Source organism: Pipistrellus kuhlii, unplaced genomic scaffold (genome assembly GCF_014108245.1).
Source record: "Pipistrellus kuhlii isolate mPipKuh1 unplaced genomic scaffold, mPipKuh1.p scaffold_m20_p_18, whole genome shotgun sequence".
In the NCBI taxonomy this organism is placed as follows: Eukaryota; Metazoa; Chordata; class Mammalia; order Chiroptera; family Vespertilionidae; genus Pipistrellus; species Pipistrellus kuhlii.
Genome location: NW_023425493.1, coordinates 18,094,001 through 18,113,431, shown reverse-complemented (window position 1 = coordinate 18,113,431; position 19,431 = coordinate 18,094,001). Strand labels below are relative to the sequence as shown.

Here is a 19,431-nt window from a genome sequence, read left to right as displayed (position 1 = left end):
CCATTTTTTTGGCCGAAAGGTAAGACTTGCTTTTATAAACGCCAGTTCTTCTCGGGAGCTGCTCTGCCACGGCGTTTGCACCTGGATGTGGGCAGTTTACTTGGGGGTTTTGCAGGGAGTGTGGTGCAAAGGGTCCTTTTTATTTTGAACACCTGCTGTGAGAACTGGCCTGGACTGGATACGAACACAACAGGCATTTTGAAAACATGCTCCGAGAGCACATACTATACGGCTTCCTTCCTCTCTATTCCTTCAATCTCTCCCCTCACCTCTCTCTCTCTCTCTCTCTCTCTCTCTCTCTCTCTCTCTCTCTCTCTCACATACACACACACACACACACACACACACACTCTCTCACACTCACAGGACAGAGCCGGTGCCTGCCTGTTTCCCCTGTGAATGCAGGCAGTGTGGCTCCGTGGCAGGTGTTGAAGAAGCCTGGTTCTCACCTGAGTCCTGGAAGGTACAGAACTGATAGTATACCGTGTTCTCATGCTCACATTTAGCCATGTCTGTGCATATCCTCTGAAAACAAGCTTGTTTATCCTCAGATTTATGATTCAACAAATACTAACTTTTTTTGGGATTGGCCCCCTTTGAGAATCTGTTGGAAGCCCAAGTCCCCCTCAGGGTGTAGTTTTGAAAAAATTGGGGGCAGTTTGAAGAGCCCTGACCTGCCCACTATGGAGACCTCCATGCACCCCCTCCTGCCCCCAACAAAACCCTGGGCCATTCCCGGAGCTCTGCAGTCCTTCCAAGCCCAGTGCCTCAGCCCCTCACCCCCAGCACCTTCTCAGGTCTCGTCTCAGAAGAGCTGTCCCTGAGCCACACTGCTGGCTCTTTCAGGGTTACCCATCTAGACTCAGAGACCCTTTTCTCTGTGACATGTCCTGGGAGGGGGACTTCGGAAGCCACAGCTGGCTCGCCTGCTCCAGGCCCTGCAGCCCCCAGCAGGTATCATTACTGCATAAGAGACCCATCATTCTGCATTAATCTGGGATTCATCATGATAGCCATGACCATAATTAATTTATTTGGTATTAATGTGGATGAAATATGTACTGTCCTTTCAGGGGAAATCAGGCTGCCTATAAGCATTAGTTAAAAGGACCATTAAAATCAAACCTTCCCCAGATCCATTAGGCGAAGTCTTTCATCCTGAAGAAGATAAAGTTGTGCTGTGTGAAATGTCATGAATAATTAGGTTGATTGCTGTTTTAAACTCTGCCCCTGCCTCCCCACCCCTCCCGCCTCCCTCCTGAAAGCAGGGAAGGCTCACCTGAAGCAGAGCGGCCCCCTCCATCGCCCACGTCTACCCTGGCCCCCAACTCCCTGCTGACCTCTGTGGCTGCTCGTGTGGCCTGTGTGTCTGTGGCTAGAACAGGGAAAGGAGCTTAAAGGACCCTGCTGGGCTGTTTGCAGGATGTCTCTCTCTCCTCCCCAACTCAGCCCAAGGTGGCTGCAGGTGCCTTCCTCTCGCCTCAGTGCTGGTCTAGGGAGGGGTAGACCCGGGAGGGGTCAGAAGTGGCATTTTCCAACCAGGTCTGCAGACTTCCTGCCCTGAATGGCACTGGGATATGAAAATGCAGCTCCTGGGCCCACCCTGGACTACATCTGAGGGGCTGTGCATGGGAAGGGGATGGGAGCTGGCACGGGGCGAGGAGGGTCGGTTGTGCCGGATGGAGGGGCGAGGCAGGAGAGGCAGGGGAGGGCCAGGCCCTACTCTGCTGCCCAATGGTGGACCCGGTGGCACGCACGTGCTCTCTCCCTGCCACACAGGCTCCTGCGGGAGCGCGGGAAGAGGAACTCTGTAATCTGCCCCGTGCTCCAGTATGGGCGCAGCAGTCGCCCCTGGGCGGGCCTTCTAGGCCTCACCACAGAGTTGGAGATACTAGGAGCCGGAGGGTGGAGCGGCCTGCCCACAAGGGACACACACTCCTCCGAGGAGCGAATTGATGGGTGTTACCTGGACAGCGTGGAGCCCTGTGGTGTCAATGTCAGCCTTTGAAAGGCACTGGAGACTAGCTCTGATCCAGCCTCTTTATTTTGTGGTTAAAGAGCTCAGACACAAAGTAAGAGGTCAGTTAGAAGCTGGGGGACCAGATGATAAGCACTGGGTGGTCCAGGGGTTGATGCCCATGGGCACCCGGAGTGGTGGGTGGAAGAGGGGGCCGATGGGCAACGGGAGGAAACCATGAGCCCCCTGTGCCCTAATCCTTCCACGCCGCCCTGACAGGCGCTTCGGCACAAAATGCACGGCCTGCCAGCAGGGCATCCCCCCGACCCAGGTGGTCCGCAAGGCGCAGGACTTCGTCTACCACCTGCACTGCTTCGCCTGCGTCATCTGTAACCGGCAGCTGGCCACGGGGGACGAGTTCTACCTCATGGAGGACGGGCGGCTGGTGTGCAAGGAAGACTACGAGACGGCCAAGCAGAACGGTAGGTGGCATTGCCCCGCACAGCCCCCCACAGGCATTTATGCAGGCCCTGCTCACACCTGCCTCCTGAGATCCGCCCCACAACCCAACACCCCAGTCCCTCAGCACCTGCTGGTTCCGAAGCTTAAGCCAGTGTAGCCAGTGAGCGCTCCTGTCGTCCACACTGGGCTCAGGAGCAGCCAGGGGCCGTGTCATTATCTGGGTGGCTCCTGCCTGGGGCGGGGCTGAGAGGGTGTCTGCCTACAGGGGACACTTGGGCTTACTTCTTGCTCTTGTATATTGGGGGGCACACTTACCCCAGCACCTATTGGCCTATCACTTTGGACTCCAGGCAGCTGTGCTCCATTCCCCTCATGAGGTAAGGACTGAGGGGTGAGGACCCTCATGTCTCCTGAAGCCCCGATGCAGGAGCCAAGTGCTTACTGAGCTAGTGTCCATACTCAGCTGCGGGACTCCACCCCCGCCACCTTCCAACCTCCTCAGTCACGGGGCAGGGTCTGCAGCAGCAGCCCAGGCTGACCCCGATGTCAGGCCCAGCGTTTCACACCTGGAAAACCTGCCTTCACTTGGGCAGATGGGCAGCAGCTGCTCCTGCCCTCCAATGCCGTGTTCGTGGGCAGCCCGAGTCCTTCCAGGGCTTAGACTGGGCTTGGACCCCATTCCTCCGAGTGCCCTGAGGAAGGCCAAGTCCAATGCTCCCCTCCTGCAGCCCTCCTGTAGCTCCTCACACACTGGCTCCAAATATGGCATTTGGCCAAACCCAACCTGCGCATCTCAAATGCACAAACTCACAAAACCTCAAGGTTGTTTGCCTTTGACTAGGATTTTTATCAGCTCAGGGTATCACTGTGGCAAGCAGCTCCTGCTGACAGCTCTGGGCTTGGTGGAGGAAAAAATAGCAAGTGTCATGTATCTCCTTCCAGAGCGTCTCTGGGCGCCCACACGGGTCATAGAGACCTGATCACTACATGGGGCAGTGTTTTTGCTCAGTACATGGGGCTTAAAATAAGGGTTTGCGGTGGTGAGGAGGCAGAGGGAATCTCGGGGCGAGCCAGCTAGAGTTGAGCCCGGCTTTAGTGGAAGGTGGGAAGGGGTGCACAGGCCTTCTGTCTCCTCTTTCTGGGGCCTCCGTAAGCCCATTCTAGGCTCTTTGCTTTAATGTATTTATCTGCTCTGGTTCCTTAAAACTCACTCGATGCTGTTGCTTTGAAGTCAATTATGATGTCACAGAAGATTAGGCATCTTGTCAGGGATAAACCATCAAAGCAGATGGACTGCGAGGTCCCAAGCTGCTTTGGCGCTCTGATGCCCTTCAGCGGATACTGGGACTGCACGGCCTCCCCCGAGCTTGTCAGAAGCCTCGCGTGGGCGCTGAGCACACCTGGCCCAGCGTCCTCCACTGTGGTGGTGCAGGGAAGGGAGACAGCGGGGCTTACACCGGGCGGGGACCGGTGCCCAAGCAGACCTCTAGGACCATGGAGAGACTCGTGATTTAGCCTCAGAACCTTGTGGGCCTCGCTGCTGGGTCACTCACAGGTCAGGGTCCCTTCTCAGCTCTCCATGGGGGACTGTTTCCTGAGGCTGAAAAAGGAGAAAGCATGTGGAATGGGATGGTAAGTGAGGGTAAGACCTGCAGGGAGGGGATGCAAACAGGGAGTTGCGAGCTGCGTTAGGTTTTCCAGGAGCTGAAGGCTACATAGTTCGGATGGATTCCGTGGCAGTGAGGCTGGGTTCGGCCTGTGAATTTGGGGTGATGCTGAGGGCAGCAGGGGACCTTTGTCTGCTCTGGGACATTTGGCTCCATTGTTATGTTTTAATTCCTCCTTGCTAAGCTACACCCTCTTTCAGGCTTTACAGTTCCCTCCCTCATGCTACACAAAGGATCTGATATCAGCTGTTTGTATCTTAGTGTGAATGATTTTGTTCATTTGTTACACCTCCCTAGATATTTGCATTTTCAATATAATGAGGTGGTGTTTTGTGCCAGGGACAAGTGCTAAGAGAACCTGAATAATTCAAAGCTAACCTATTTTAGGGCTAATTTTCCCATAGGAATTAATGTAAGAAGTAAGGGGAGGGAGGTATTCGGGGAGCACATAAATCCATAACCAGTGAGATGTATCTTTGCCTTAATGCTACTTTTTATTTTCTCAGCACTCTCTCTAACACCTCGCAGAATGCTCTCTCCTAAATTAACAGCCCAGGGTATCATGGTCTTGCTTGGCCTTCTTCATAGCGTTTTATCACATTTAACTTCCGCACCAAAGTTATTGATTTTTGGGTACATTTTTCAGCACGAGCACGGCCACCACTACTTAATGAATACTTGGATGACATTATTATAGCATATAAAGAAGATTTTAAATTAGAATAACAGTGAATGTTAAAATAACAGCATAATAGTCCCCATAATCGCAAGAAGGTGGTCCCGTGCAGGTGGACAGCAGGGCGGAAGCCATGCCCACCAGCCAGGATGACGGGGCTGTATCCTGGAGGCACAGCCATCTGGTTGTGGTGAGAGCGATTTCTAATTCACTAGGGCAGCCTACTCTGACATTAAGCAATTCTCAATTAAAATATTTTGGTCTCACTATTTCAAATTTTAAATATAAAGACTACAGGTATTTTAAAAGTGCACTACTTGGCATTTGCTATCATGTTGGCATCTCTATAAATATGGGCAGAAGGAATGATTCTCTAAAACAGAATTAGAGTTTTGGAGGTTTTCCGGTGTCTGCCACAGTGGCTCTGGAATCCTTCCACTTTGGGGTCAGGACTCCAGGGAGGGGACTGGGTGGTGGGCTCTGGCTCATATTTATGAACATTTTGTAGGTGAACGGGGGGGCCACCCCTGCGAGGGACCCTGAGGAGGTGGAGATTCCTGCTGGAGGGACAGCCCTGAACCCAGACTTTAGCTCCTTCACAGCATTGGTCATACAAGGATGGCCACCAGTGCTGGGCATGACAGGAGATGCGTGGAATGAAACACTTTCAGTCTGATGGGAGGGGACGAGGAGGCTGGATGGGGGATGATGGTGTCCTTACTTTTAAATCACTTCGGAAAGCCTGTGGTGCAGAAGTGGCCCACACCACTCTGCCTCCCCGGTGTTCTGCCCATAGCAGGCAAGATCACACTCGAGGAAAGAAGGTGGGACGAGACCCAGGAGCTTCAGGTGGGCTGAACTCAACCAGTAAGGCTTTTATTGCAGATGACTCAGAGGCAGGAGCGAAGCGGCCCCGGACCACCATCACGGCCAAGCAGCTGGAGACCTTGAAGAATGCCTACAAGAACTCCCCGAAGCCTGCCCGGCACGTGAGGGAGCAGCTGTCCTCGGAGACGGGCCTGGACATGCGGGTTGTACAGGTGAGACACCGGCTACCTGGCCAAGTACTCATTTGCTGCCTTGGGCTCTGGGGCCCAGGGCCAGTCTGTGTCCTCCACATGGGAAGGCATGGGAGCGGTATACATACCATGTCACTGATCCTCTTGGGGGCTTGGGGCCATGATCCTGGGGAATTTGCCAACTTGGAGATTTCTGAGGCTGAGGAAGTCCTGGACACATTGTGCTCCTGGCCTTGAACTCCAGTCCCTGTCTCCAGCCACCTGGGGGCTGTGGGGTTGGCATCCTCTGAACGTGTGCCTTGTGCTTGTGTGGCAGGTTTGGTTTCAGAACAGAAGGGCCAAGGAGAAGCGCCTGAAGAAGGACGCGGGACGGCACCGCTGGGGACAGTTCTATAAGAGTGTCAAGAGGAGCCGGGGCGGCAGCAAGCAGGAGAAGGAGAGCTCTGCAGAGGACTGTGGGGTTAGTGACAGTGAGCTGAGCTTCCGAGGTGAGCAGGGCTGGAGGGGCAAGGCCCAGGCCTTGGGAAAGGCCCTTGGGAAGCAGTGATCCTTGACATTCAGGAGCGATCTTCTTGAGGCCTTGACAACTCCCTCCTGACCACAGGCTCCCCGCTGCTCTGGCAGTAAGGGTGGGGGACATGGAGTGGCCCTGTAAGGAAACGAGAGAGCGCTGCTGCTGAGATGTGCAAGCTGGTTCCCTAGCACCGTGAGCCCCAAGGCCTCCCCTCCTGGCCTGCTGACTGGGGCTCCCTCCTCACCCATGCAGCTGTGAACAGAGCTGGGTCTCAGTCTGTGCCCTCAGCCCCTCTGCAGGGGCCCTGGCTCTCTCAGGATCCCCTAGTGACCCCTTTCTGCACTCCTGATGGGGAGGACATGCTCCTCGGGCCCTCTGCCCTGGGAAGTCACTACTGTGAGTGCATGTGAGATGGGGAACAGCCTCACTTCTGAATCCCTTCCCCCTCTGTGCACTTCATCCTGCCCCGCACAAATGCTTTGGAGCATGCGCTAAGGTCAAATTGGTGCATCAGCAAAATTGCAAATGACTGTGTTGAGTCCTTAGGTTGTTTGCAAATAGCCGTACCTATTCTCCTAGCCCCATGGTTGGCAAACCTCAGCTCTTTGGCCCCTTGAGTGTGTCTATTCCACAAAATGCCATGGCCTGGGTGAGTCTATTTTGAAGAAGTGGCGTTAGAAGCTAAGTTTAAAAAATTGGCTCTCAAAAGAAATTTCAAACATTGTACTGTTGATATTTGGCTCTGACTAGAGTTTGCCGACCATTGGCCTAGTCTGAGTCCTCAAATGTGAAAGGCCTTATGTTGTAGGGAGGGAAAAGTACTGAGCTGGGGTCAGAAACTGGGTTTCCAGTTGTGGCTCTGTCACATGGATTCAATTCTTGAGCCTCAGTTTTCCCCCTTACAAGAAGGGAATAACCATATCCTTGCCCATCTCACAGGGATGTTGTGGGGAATCAATGAACACAAATGACTCTAGATGTGTTTGGGGAAAACACAGCAGGTATTTGTACTCGGAAGGGACGATTGTCCCCACAGGGAGCCTTGGCTCCCTCAGAGGGTCCTGATTCCATGGGATGACAGGTATGTGCAAAAGGCCAAACAATGGCCATTTTACGGTGAAGCTAAGCCTTCACCTTCCTGTCCCTTTAAAGAGCCTGGGCGGAATGGGGCAGGTTGTCAGAAGGTGGGTGTTGAAGTCTTGTCTGGGGAGGCCTGGAGAGGAACTGATGCACAGGCCCAGGTGGGGAATAGAAAAGTCTATGGGGCAGAGGATGGAACAAGCTGCCCGCCAGGAGCACGCTCACCTGAGGGGCTGGTAGCTCAGCCTAGAGGTCTGTCCTGGGACCCCGGAGATTGCTCAAGGGCCTCATGCTCACACCCTAGCCCTCTTGGCAGGGTTGGGAAAGCCACTTCATCTCATTTGAGCTGCTGGAATCCATGTTGGGAACATACAGGATTGCCAGGCCTCATTCTGTAGCTCCTTTCTTTTGGATGCAGGTGGTCCCCAGGGTGACATATCATTGCTCTCAATTCTGGGTAATTATGTATTAAGGCTAAAATGGCCCCTCTGTTAGAGAGATGACTTCTTCCAGGTGGCAAAGATCCTGTTAGATCCCCTTAGTGAAATTTTCTAAGAAGCAAGGTCCATTTGTCTTAACACTGTCCTCAGTGAAGACTGCATTAGACAAACCAAGTCCTTTGCTATTGAATCTCTCCCAAGTAGATAAGAGCGGTCCTCAGTACCCTTACCATATGGGCCTGCTTGTTTGCTAACCCAAGCACATTACTTAGCCTAAAAGCTTTCAGATTAAATCTTGTCAGGACGGAACTTCCACCGTGATGTGAGGGCATTCGTAGTCCTCAGTGTAGCCAGAGTATCTTAGTTCATGAGTGACAGGGGTCAAACACTCACCAAACACTGTCCAGACTTCTGGGTCCTAGGAATTGAGTCTGCAGGTGTTTCTTCTATTCTCCCCCTTGATGTGGGTCAGTCTCGGGCTGACGTGATGTTTGACCCTGCTTGGCAGCTGTCATCCTTGGGCTTCTTTCCTGGTCATGTGTATTCCTACCTAGGTTGTAAAGAACAGGAACATCAGAATCCTGTTGGCTGACAATAAATCTCCATTCTTTTGTCCACAGAGGATCAAATTCTCTCAGAACTTGGCCACACCAATAGGATTTATGGCAACGTGGGGGACGTTACAGGCGGACAGTTAATGAATGGGAGCTTCTCCATGGACGGGACAGGACAATCCTATCAGGACTTGAGGGATGGGAGTCCCTATGGAATCCCCCAGTCTCCATCCTCCATATCGTCCCTGCCGCCCCACGCTCCTCTGCTCAATGGGCTGGATTACACGGTGGACAGTAACTTGGGCATCATTACGCATACAGGGCAGGGAGTGAGCCAGACGCTGAGAGCCATGGCTGGGGGACCCACCTCTGACATCTCCACAGGAAGCAGTGTAGGCTATCCCGACTTTCCAACTAGCCCCGCCTCTTGGCTCGATGAAATGGATCATCCTCCTTTTTAAACCTCTGTCCTCCCCACCCTACCCGTCCTTCTGGCTTGAGAGAATACCTTCAAGAATCAAGAGAGACTTACCGTTTTAGGATCAAATGCGCACCAATGTGAATTTCCATTATTTTCAATGGAAGTCCTTTACTGATGGCTAGGAAGCCCCCGCACTAGGGTGCTGTTCTCCTGGAGAAATGGTGGGGAGCAGCCTCCTCTCAGAACAGTGCAGAGCCTAGAGCGCTAGGGTGCTGGCTTATGCTCCCTCCCCCACCCTGCTTACAGGCTGTGGCTGCTCAGTGCTTGGCAGCAGGAGGTGACTGTGAGGCCACCCTGGCCTTAGGGAACTCGGCTCCAACTGGCATGTCTCATGAGATGCTTCCCACACCAGTGCTCTCGCCAGAACTGAGATTTCTGTGACGTCACAGCCCTTAAATATAAGTGATTTTTGAACCACCCTTATCAAACCCTAATTTTCAAAATAAAACAAAGGTCACTTACAAAAGGCCAGTAGAAACTTTGATGTAGAAACATGCCCCTCCTTTTTCCTCTGCTGTGAAGGACTTCTTCCCTCTCCAGAGAATATCTGTCAGTTTGGGTTTGGGAGCGGTCCCATCATCACTGAATCCATCCCTGATGGCAGGAAGTGGTTTTCGTTGCAGGTGACTCTAAGGCTGGAGCTCAGTTGCCCTGGCCCATCACATTGATTGCCCGATGAGTCCCCTCGGAGCACAATGTGCCTTTTTAATTTGCTCATATCACTTATTCCACTAGACAGGCTGTGGATTATACAACGATCAAAGCTAAAATATGGAGAGACCAGAAAGACAATCAGTGAAAACGTTTGCAAACCCATTTGGATTCCAAGCGTGTAGTCCATTTAGCCAAATCAGCAGATGCCAGTCTCCCAGAGTCCCCCCTCCTGCAGGGGAAATGATACTGTGAGTTTGTGTCGAGGTAGTTGGTTTAGATGAGTTTGCAAGTGCACACCCACCTGCAGCCAACCCTCCCCAGCGCTGTAAAAGTGAGGGCTTTCTCTGCTGTGCTAGCTGACTCAGCTGGAGGAGAGCCCTGGCCTCTTCCAAGTACGAGCACTGCTTTTTGGCTGGTAGGAGTCATGTAGGGAGCAGCCCTAAAGCTGCCAGAGTTCCCAGTGGTCCTTGGGCTGCATCCCTCTGGGCTGCTGGCTGGCCTCACACCAGGCCCTGTGGTGCTCCGGCCCTGCACTTGCTCAGAAAGGGGAGCGCTCTGGCCAGTGGCAGTGCAGACTCAGCTTATGGGTTTTAATAGCACATCACCAAGCCTGAGGCAAGGCCAGGCCTGCGACAGGCCGCACTTCAGTGGGACATATCGTGGTGAAGGTGCCGTGACTCCTACTTAATACACCACCTCTCAACCTGTCAGGAGGTTCTCCATGTGCACACTGGAAATTAGCCAGGGGAATTTATTCATCCCCTGGGAAAGGGTGGCTTACTTCTCCCGGCCTCCTGTTTTCTGAAGATCAGCACAGGAGGGAGGGTAAGAAAGGCATTGCCTCTCTTTCAAGTGAAGTGAGGGGGCCCAAGACCCTAACCTCCCTTTCTTTCATGTCTGTCACGATTTGAAGGCCAAGATTTAAGAGTGTGCTAGGTAGACTCAAGGAAGAAATAAACCTTCCTCTGGCTCCTGTATCTTCTGCAAATGCCTCAGGGGACTAAACTATGGGCAGTTAAGCTGCTTTAAATTGTACAGCCACTGAATTCCTGAGGTCAGCCTGCAGGCCACCTTTCTCTGATCAATTCTGTAGCGGACCCTTATTTTTTGACATGCTGCAATTGTCATGATTTTTGCTTGGGGAGTCTTGCAGATGCAGGATTTCTTCATGAGGCTCTAGGAGTAGGGATGACAGAGGGTGAAGCCCAGACAATTCCCAATACAGTGAACAGTGGGGACGGCGATGAATACTCACAAGCAAGGAAAGACACGTGCCGCTGTCTTCTGGGAGGACAGGTTCTTGAGCATATTGTTCTCAGCAGGCAGCTCTCAGTGCACAGGAGAAAGACTGTGTTGGGCAATGAACCGGTTAAAGACTGTCCCACCCAGACCACTGTCACAGCTTGTGTACTTGGTGTAGGAGCTCCTGAAATCTCAAGGTATTGCCTGCTTTTGGTGGTTAATGGGCAGCAGACAAGGAACATGCCCCTCTATGTAGCGCTGCTCCTTTAAGATCAGTTGAGCATTTTTTGTTTTCTACGCAAGTTAATCAAGCTCATGCCTTATTCAATGGCTGGAGAATGGGGGGCCTTCTTCCATCATGCTAATAACAGTCTCCCGAGAACTCAGTGAGCAGGTCAGCTGGTGTGGTGGTGTTGGCTAGCTATCCTGGCCACAAAGCTGGGGTAGCTGAGTTCCCCAGAGCCTCCTCCCAGAGAGCAGCAAACACAGGCGCTCCATGGAGAAGCACAGCCATGCCAGGCCTCAGTTTTAAGTGGCTCTCCTTGCAAGTGCAGTTAGCATTCTAGAATACTGGTGCCACCAGTGAGCCACTGCGTGCCAAGACTGTTCCTTGGCTCTCCTGTGACTTGGACACGGAGAGCACACCGCATACCTGAGCTCCTCCTCCAGGCTCTCCTCCGTGGCTCAGCGGTCTGCGACTGAGGTATAGGGGCCTCCTGGGAGCTGCTTTCTCCCTTGCTAAAATGACATGGACAAATTTTAAACACGAAATGAGACCTTCTAGAGCAATTTACATCATCTGAATCTGTCTTTGGCTCTAAGAGAGCGATTAAGTAGCAACACTCATCTGTAGTACCTGGCTGATAGACCTTGGGGGATGGGAGGTTTCTGAATTCAGGAGCAAAATAATAATTAAAAACCCAGCAACACCTAAGCTTCCAGTAGTAGCTGATATAAGCAAAAATGGTACTCACGGGGCTAGGGAAGTACTATTTTTAAAGAGTAATAAAACCACAGAAGAAATACCCAATGCAAGGCTAAGCCAGCCCACCTGCGGTATCACATTATTGGGAAGACTGGTCTTGGCCCTTTCAGGCACTTGATGTGCCAGCTGAGGCAAACTCCTTCTGTCTCTGTGCTTTCTTTTTCTCACTTCAGCTAATAGTTATGAATATAATAGAAAGTGCAACTCAACTACCATATTGATATTATTCCTCCAAATTAACACAGTGAAATGTCAGGGAAAGAGGACAAAATTAAGACATAAGAAAAGCATTTAGCCCTAGCCAGTTTGGCTCACTGGATAGAGTGCTGGCCTACAGACTGAAGGATCCGGGTTTGATTCCGATCAAGGGCACGTACCTTGGTTACAGGTTTGGTTGCTTGCAGGATGTCTCTCTGTCACACATTGATGTTTCTCTGTCTCTCCTCTCTCCTTTCCACTGTCTAAAAAATCAATGGAAAAAATATTCTTTGGTGAGGATTAACAACAACAACAAAAAGAAAAGCATATAGCTGTGTGTTTAAGTTCTATTTTTTTTTGCCAATATAAAACATGAAATCTAGTAAGATAATTGGGGTCCATTCGATCTTCATAATTAAGCTTGCTTTGGAAGTAACCTGTAGAACAAAAGATACGACCACCTCTTGAGGCTCAAGCTGGTTATTGTGCAGTAACTGCCTCCTTGCTGGAGTGGGCGGAAGGCTTCAGCTGAGCAGAAGCTGTGTTATGGGTGACGGTGCATCCAGCACCCCCTCCTTTCCAACCCTTCCCACATGCTGCTACTGACATCTTGGTTCTAACTGTGGAAATAATGACCATACCTCTTGAGCCAGCAGGATCTGGAAGGACTGAGGAGGCTCATTTTTAAACATTGCACTTTAAAAATTGGAACCCATGAGATGAAGAAAAATTCAATTAAGCGGAAATGAGTTCTGTTTTATTGCCTGCTGCTGAAGGGCTCTGGGCACGCTGAAAGCGAAATAAAAAGCACATCACTGGCTCTCTCTTTCTTGGATTGGTCAATTGGCCCCCTTTGCAGTAGTTGCTCCAACTGTCTCCCACAGTGACAGGAGCCAAAAAAGAGAGAGTTCAGCAAAGTCATCCCACCCTCCCTCTGCTTGGTAGGCCCACGAAAGCACAGTTTCATGCTGCTAGCTCTGGGGAGGAGACAGCTGCAGGTCTGGAGGTGTGCCAAGCGTTCCTTTGCTTAGGGAGGCAGAGCTCAGGTGGACAGAGGACACCCCACTCTCATCTGCTGCCCACCTAGAGACAAAATCACTTTTACTCCCTCACTTGAGGACTGTGTGCAGCCAAATGGGCAGGATTGGGGCTGCAGGATCCCAGATGCTGCTCTGAACTTGCATTCAGACCTCAAAGCACCTGCTCCCCTAAGCTCTGGATTGTTGCCCTCACCCTTCCCAGTGTAAATTTTGTACAGTGAAAAGAAATGAAGTCTCATTTGCTGGAAAAAAGGAAAAAAAGGAAAAAAAAAGTACCTACCCATCCTTATTTATTGCCATGTGACTTTGGAACAGAAGCTGGTGCGTTTGTTTGTATATGCCTCCTGTGTGTTGGCATGAGATGTGTATGGTAAAACTATGTTAAATAAATATGGATGTTCTTTAGAAGCTTGTGTGTCTTGCTTTTCATTTAGTTTACTGCAAGTTTTTTCTCTTGATCGAAATCAAATGCAAAGCTGTGCTGACATGGAACCCTTTCATCACCAGAAGAAAACCCGAAGTACAACCCCAAATGCCAGAACTACTTACAACCATAAATACCAGAACTGCTCAGTGAAGGGTTGGTCAGAGTTCTCTGATTTCTCTCACAGCAATGTTCTAGGGCCCAATCCTCTGCTCCTAGACTTAGGGAATGGGCAGAGAAACCCATTGACTACATGTTTTTTAGTTTGTCCTTCACACTTCACATATTTTCTCCCTTGAGAAATGTGCAATTGTCTACATTTGGGTGAGAGGTGGACCGAGGGTTAGAAACACCTCATCAGAGTCATCAGGGCTCTTAGACAAGCTTTTCTAGGAAAGTCTGTATTCAGACTTTTCCAGAGGAGGCTTTGTTCATGTGCAGGACCTGAAGTACAGTGAGGATGGAAAGAGCAACAGAGATTCTTTAATAAAAAATAAAGTGTCATAGCCTTTCTTTAGAGCTAGGGTCCCAACTTGGAAAAACCATTTCCATTAGTGATTAGTTTTGTTTGGTTGAAGAGAAGATCCAAGCAGAGGTGTACTGTCCAATATGGTAGTTATAATACTAATCACGCATGGCTATTTACATTTAAATTGCTCAGTATGGAGTGAAACGAAGTTCATTTCAGTTTTTCACACTAGTCATATTTCCAGTGCTCAAGAACTACGTGTGGCTAGTGGCTATGGCATTTGGTCACAAATATAAAACATACCACTGCAGAAAGTTGTACTGGTTAGTGCTGGTGGCATCTGGCTCAGGAGAAGGAACAGAGAAAACTCATCCATCACCTCTTTAGCCACTAGTTAACCTGGAGCACTTGGGCTCGTATTCTCAGACTCCTCAGACAATGGTAGTGACAACTGTCACATCTTGTGTGGCTTGTTTAGGTACAAAGCATGGGGCTGGGCTCTGGGCCTCAGTTCTCAGTCTAAGGATGCCACCAGGTTACTGGGATTCTTCCTAAGTTTTAGACCTACTTTGTGCCCCACAGTCAAGCCAGTTAAACAGGAAAGGTAGTACTTTCCCCAGGCAGGACCTCCAGTGAGATTCTCAGAGGGCTTAAAAGTCTTTTTGTGGAGACCTGAATCTGCTCTGGAGGGAAGGGATTTATGGTCCCTGGCCGAGATATTTCCTGTGGTACATACTTTACAAGGCTGAGAAAGGCAAAGGCCTTACTGGGGTATGTACCAAGGAAGGCTGAGGATCAGAAGGACTTTACTGGGTGCAAGCCAGGGAGAAGATGAGAGCACCCAATGGGAGTGGGAAGTTTAGGTAGAGCAACAAGGAGGTGCTGCACATGAGGACTTTCGTTTCTTCCCTTGCTCAGTCGCTTGGGTGGTGGTTAGGGAAATTTGCCAAGTGGCTATGAAGAACTCTGTTGCTACTAAATTTGATTACTTACCTGGGTGTTCCTGAGGAACTCAAATTGGACTTGAGAATTCTGCCAGGGTATGCAGTGGGCTATTGATTTAACACTGTACACCATGCCTGTAGTCTATTCTCAAATCCTCATCACCAGTAGTCTCTACCGAGTCTTTGCTTTCCATACTCTATCAATTGCTTTGAGAGTATCAGGCTGTTAATTCAATGGAATGTTTCTATTTTGTGCTCTAGTGCACTCTGATCCCACCACCACACTAATCTAGTAGCAATACTTTAGAATTATCAAAGGATTGGGTCCTTCTTTCTGGCTCAGTCTCTGGAGACCAGCTCCTGAGCATGATTCTCTGACAGCCTTTTCAGAAGAACATCTGCTTAACATATTGCGGACCAGTAGCTTTACTGCTAGCTTTACCCAGTGGCCAGATAAGTTCCTATTGAACGAGTACAAAAAATGTTTTACATAAATGTTAAAGGCATACTTTAAAATTAAATAACCATTGCATTTTGAAGTTATTTATTACATGTTCTTACAAACTAATATCTTTTTAAAGTACGATACTTTGTAAAGCACTGTGTAATAGGAAGCAGAATTCTCCTGATCCATCCGCAATGTGTTAAAGAAGAATAAAGGAAAGAAATCACTGGCCAGAAAGAATGAAATAAAACTCAAACTCAGGAGAACTGAGGAAGGCACAACCGTCAGTGTTTGCACTGCCTGCCCTGCCATCTTTCTCCTTGGGCCCAGAATTCCACTCAGCCAAAGTCAGAAAAGGATGAAAAAAAGATCAAAGATAAGTAAGTCAGTGTGTTATAAATTTTAACCAATTGTCAAATTAGAAGTAAAAATCCTAAAAGGTGATCCTCAACGTTTCTGAATGTATTTCCTTAGATGTGCTATTTAAGACATAGTTTAAAAATTTGGTTAGAGTCCTTTACAGTCTAAACAGAAAATGGCTGCATCCCTTTGCCGTACCTCTTTAGACGGATGCTATTTCAGTTTAGTCATTGGAAATCCTCGCCTTTCCGCTAGTCCTCTGCTGGATGTGCAGTGAGCAGCGGTGCTCGGTCAGTGCTGGTGTGGGTCATGGCTGCCCCAGAGCAGTAAGCAATGGTTAGCCCCTGCTTCTGAGGAAACACTGTGGTAGGAGGGAGAAAAAAAAACACCTTAATGTTTATAAAATGGGGCCAAATCATTAGAAAGAGGAAACTTATCATCTTTCTAAAAGGAGTGATAAAAGGAATCCACCCAAACTATTAAACAGAGCTCTTCAAATCATCTCTCTGTACCTGCTGGGGGAGAGTACATCACACCCTTTCAGAGGGAGTGGGCTACTGATTGTAACACTTCTTTATAAATTTTTCATTCCTTTTCTTCTTTTTGTTCAATGTGATTTCAGAATTTTCCTTTAGAACCCCTTTCTTTGGCCTCTCCCCCATTAAACACAGCCATTGAATTTAGGCATGTGATTAACTGGGATGTTATTCTGTAATTAAATGGACAAGTCACCGGCTGTCCCTGACAGTAAGCACTTGCTCCCATGGAAGGGGCTCCCAGGGCAGAAAAGTTGCCACGTGACTTAGGCACACCTTGGATTATTCAGTAACCACAGAATCGGCCACAACGTTCAGGGATGGCTAACTCTGAAGCTGGGGGAGAGGTTTTGTTTTCTGTTTTTTAAAGATTTATCTTTCTCTCGCTTGCTTGCCAACCCTGGACCAGGATCTCCCATTGCCTGGGAGGGGTTTGGGGATTTTGGAAAGGCTGGGAATTGCTTCCTGAAAGATAAAATACAGACCCCAAAGAGTACTCTTGGCACACACACTTGGAGTTGGAAATAAAGCAGTTAAAAAAGAAATAAAAAAAGGGCCATTAAAATGGTAAATAGGTTTCAGCAGATGGCTCCAGCACAGCAATGGAAAGCCCAGGCAAGGACTTGAGGGTTAAATCTCCCATTTTAGTCATCTGGGACCAGCTTATTATTCCAGAAAAACAAACATCTGTAAAGTTGCCAGCTCCCCTCCTCTAACGTGGAGCCCTTGGCCACTGCCTGCTCACTGCCAGCCGATGGGTGGCCGCCCGCAGACAGCCACCTCGGGAATTGAGAGTCGCTTTTTCGACACCTGTCAACTGCAGGGCTTAAAGCTCACTCAGGCTAGAGGAATATGAGAACCAAGAACTATATTACTGATGGGCCTGGACTTTTATACTCAATATGTGTGCTGGCTTTATTATTTTTTTAGAATCATTTTAACATTTAATGCTTCTCAATTAAAGTGGTTTCCCGGAGTGGATGCCAAGCTTCGTTTAGAATGCGCATTAACCACTTTCCCCATCGGTAGTTAAAGGCACTGAGGGATTTAAACAGCAATCCACAGGTCTGTTCAGTCAAGGTTTGGCGGAATAAAGCAGATTATAAACAATAATATATGTCTTTCTCTTCTTTTTTTGGAAGGGTTCCAAATTCACAAACGGAGCTAAAGTGCTATAAACATATCCAGGACTAAGCTTTGGGTTCTACAAATGTATTCTGTGAAAGCCACCGGCCCTGATGGTGCCACTTTTTATCCCGTGTGTGTATGTGGGCACGTTCTTTAAAAGAGTTTTTTATTACACAAAATGTCCATCAACTGAACTTACCTTCTAAGTATTAAAATGGAAACCGGGACTGCTACACAAGCGAGATGAAAAATAAATCTTGACTGCAGTGTGGGTGATGAATTGGCTGTTGCAGCCCAGGGCAGCCCACTGAAAGTCACCCCTCTGTTCCGTCAGGCCCCATGTTCAGCCTCAACCTTCTGTAGTGTCAGACTCCCACATGTGAGAGAAACCCATTCTGAGTGCCCAGAGTTCCACCATGAGGCAAACACAGTTAATGGGGCCATCACTGGATGGTTCCATTGGGTTTTTAACTTCACTGTTCTATTGCAAACTCATCTTCATCCCTTCTAAATGTGTAGGGATTTCAGCGAAGAAGAGTCTGTGCTGGGCACACACTGGCACATACCTTGGAACGCCCCGCTCCGGCTCCCAGGGCTGGAAGCTTCCTATTGCGACAGGAAGGAACAGCACCCTCGGAAATGACTCCAGCACACACAGGTCCCAAAAGGAGAGTAAAAGATGTAAAATAATGACATTCATTTTTATAACTGTGCCAAGGGGAAAAATGATATCATAAAACACAGGAAAGCAAGTTTTGAAGAATTTATACGTAAAAGTAAAAATAGTAAGGAATAAAATGTCACAAGTGCCCAGTAACTATGGTGATCCATACAAAGTTCAAATCGTTATGTTCTGCTTTTCGAGGAGCAGCATGACAGGACTATTTCAAGGATAAGTGAATAAAGATGAGGTTAAATAGCTTTTCCTGTTCAGTCCTTTAATGCAATTAACGCATATGTAAAAAATTGATCACACTCGGCACATAATAAACGTTAGGCGATAAGTATAACAAGGAAGCTTTCCCCCATCAGCCTGATAATCACTATACTTTGGTCCAAAATCTCTCTGATGAAGGAACTGTGGATGGTTATTAAAATAATTAAAGCTGCTCAAGGTAAAGCCCCAGTAATGACTGTCATAATTTTTCAAACCACATGATTACAGAAGACTGCACTGAAGGCTTTTTATGTTTTAAGGAGAAAATCCAATGTACATATATAGAATTCATTAAGAGGCTTAACAATGCACCTTTGAGTGTGGCTGCTTTTGTTTGCACTGTAGCCTATCCTGAAACATGGCGTAAAACTTTTGAACGTGGTATCACTAGGCTTGGGAGATTACCTCAATTCTGTGTAAAAGTGTATTTAAAAATGGGCATTTTCCTACCAGTTCTGAGGTTCAACTTTGTCACTGCAAAATAAATACCAATTATTTCTACTTTTATAATTATTGTGAGGTTCAATTAACACACTTGCATAAAAGGCCTGTATAAAAGTAAGGTGTAATTAAAAATGCAATTCCCATTTAACCCAGTAATCCCACTTCTAGGACTATATCCCAAGAAACCAGAAACACCAATCAGAGAGGATATATGCACCCCTATGTTCACGCAGCACAATTTACAACAGCTAATATTTGGAAACAGCCTAAGTCCATTAGCAGATGAGTAGATTAAAAAACTGTGGTATATCTACACAATGAAATACTATGCCACTATAAAAGAGAAGAAACTTTTACCATTTGCAACAGCATGGATGGAATTGGAGAGCATTATGGTAAGCAAAATAAGCCAATTGGAGAAAGACAAATATTGCCAAAACCGGTCTGGCTCAGTGGTAGAGCGTCAGTCTGCGGACTGAAAGGTCCCAGGTTCGATTCTGGTCAAGGGCATGTACGTTGGTTGCGGGCACATCCCCAGTAGGGGGTGTGCAAGAGGCAGCTGGTCGATGTTTCTCTCTCATCGACGTTTCTAGCTCTCTCTCTCCCTTCCTCTCTGTAAAAAATCAATAAAATATATTAAAAAAAAAAAAAAAGAGGTGTGCAAGAGGCAGCTGGTCAATGTTTCTCTCTCATTGATGTTTCCAGCTCTCTAGCCTTCTCCCTTCCTCTTTGTTAAAAAAAAATTTAAAAAAATCAATAAAATATATATTTTTAA

The 19,431-nt window shown here is 48.5% G+C and overlaps 1 protein-coding gene and 2 long non-coding RNA genes across 5 annotated transcripts in view; 1 reads left to right on the top strand and 2 right to left on the bottom strand.

The window, feature by feature from the left end:
- The window catches only part of LHX4 (LIM homeobox 4), a 43,922-nt gene extending 30,545 nt beyond the window's left edge, over positions 1 to 13,377 (top strand). Inside the window, exons 3-6 of the mRNA XM_036442120.2 lie at positions 2,237 to 2,439; positions 5,648 to 5,802; positions 6,098 to 6,269; positions 8,436 to 13,377. Of these exons, the coding sequence (XP_036298013.1) occupies positions 2,237 to 2,439; positions 5,648 to 5,802; positions 6,098 to 6,269; positions 8,436 to 8,830 (925 nt within the window). The 3' untranslated portion in view covers positions 8,831 to 13,377. The remainder of the gene's footprint in view (positions 1 to 2,236; positions 2,440 to 5,647; positions 5,803 to 6,097; positions 6,270 to 8,435) is intronic.
- On the bottom strand, positions 4,558 to 5,652 carry LOC118721291. The gene is made up of 2 exons (XR_004988688.2): positions 5,484 to 5,652; positions 4,558 to 5,426 (listed from the first exon to the last, which is right to left on the bottom strand). It is a non-coding gene; the product is annotated as an uncharacterized LOC118721291 (long non-coding RNA).
- LOC118721290 lies at positions 6,318 to 18,891 on the bottom strand. Of its 3 annotated transcripts, none has more exons than XR_006741957.1 (4): positions 15,810 to 18,891; positions 10,760 to 12,192; positions 8,209 to 9,614; positions 6,318 to 6,430 (listed from the first exon to the last, which is right to left on the bottom strand). It is a non-coding gene; the product is annotated as an uncharacterized LOC118721290 (long non-coding RNA). The 3 variants fall into 3 exon arrangements; XR_006741958.1 differs by lacking the exon at positions 6,318 to 6,430 and having other exon boundaries at positions 6,972 to 8,365; positions 8,737 to 9,614; XR_006741956.1 differs by lacking the exon at positions 6,318 to 6,430 and having other exon boundaries at positions 6,972 to 8,365; positions 8,902 to 9,614.
- Between the last annotated feature and the right edge of the window lie 540 nt (positions 18,892 to 19,431).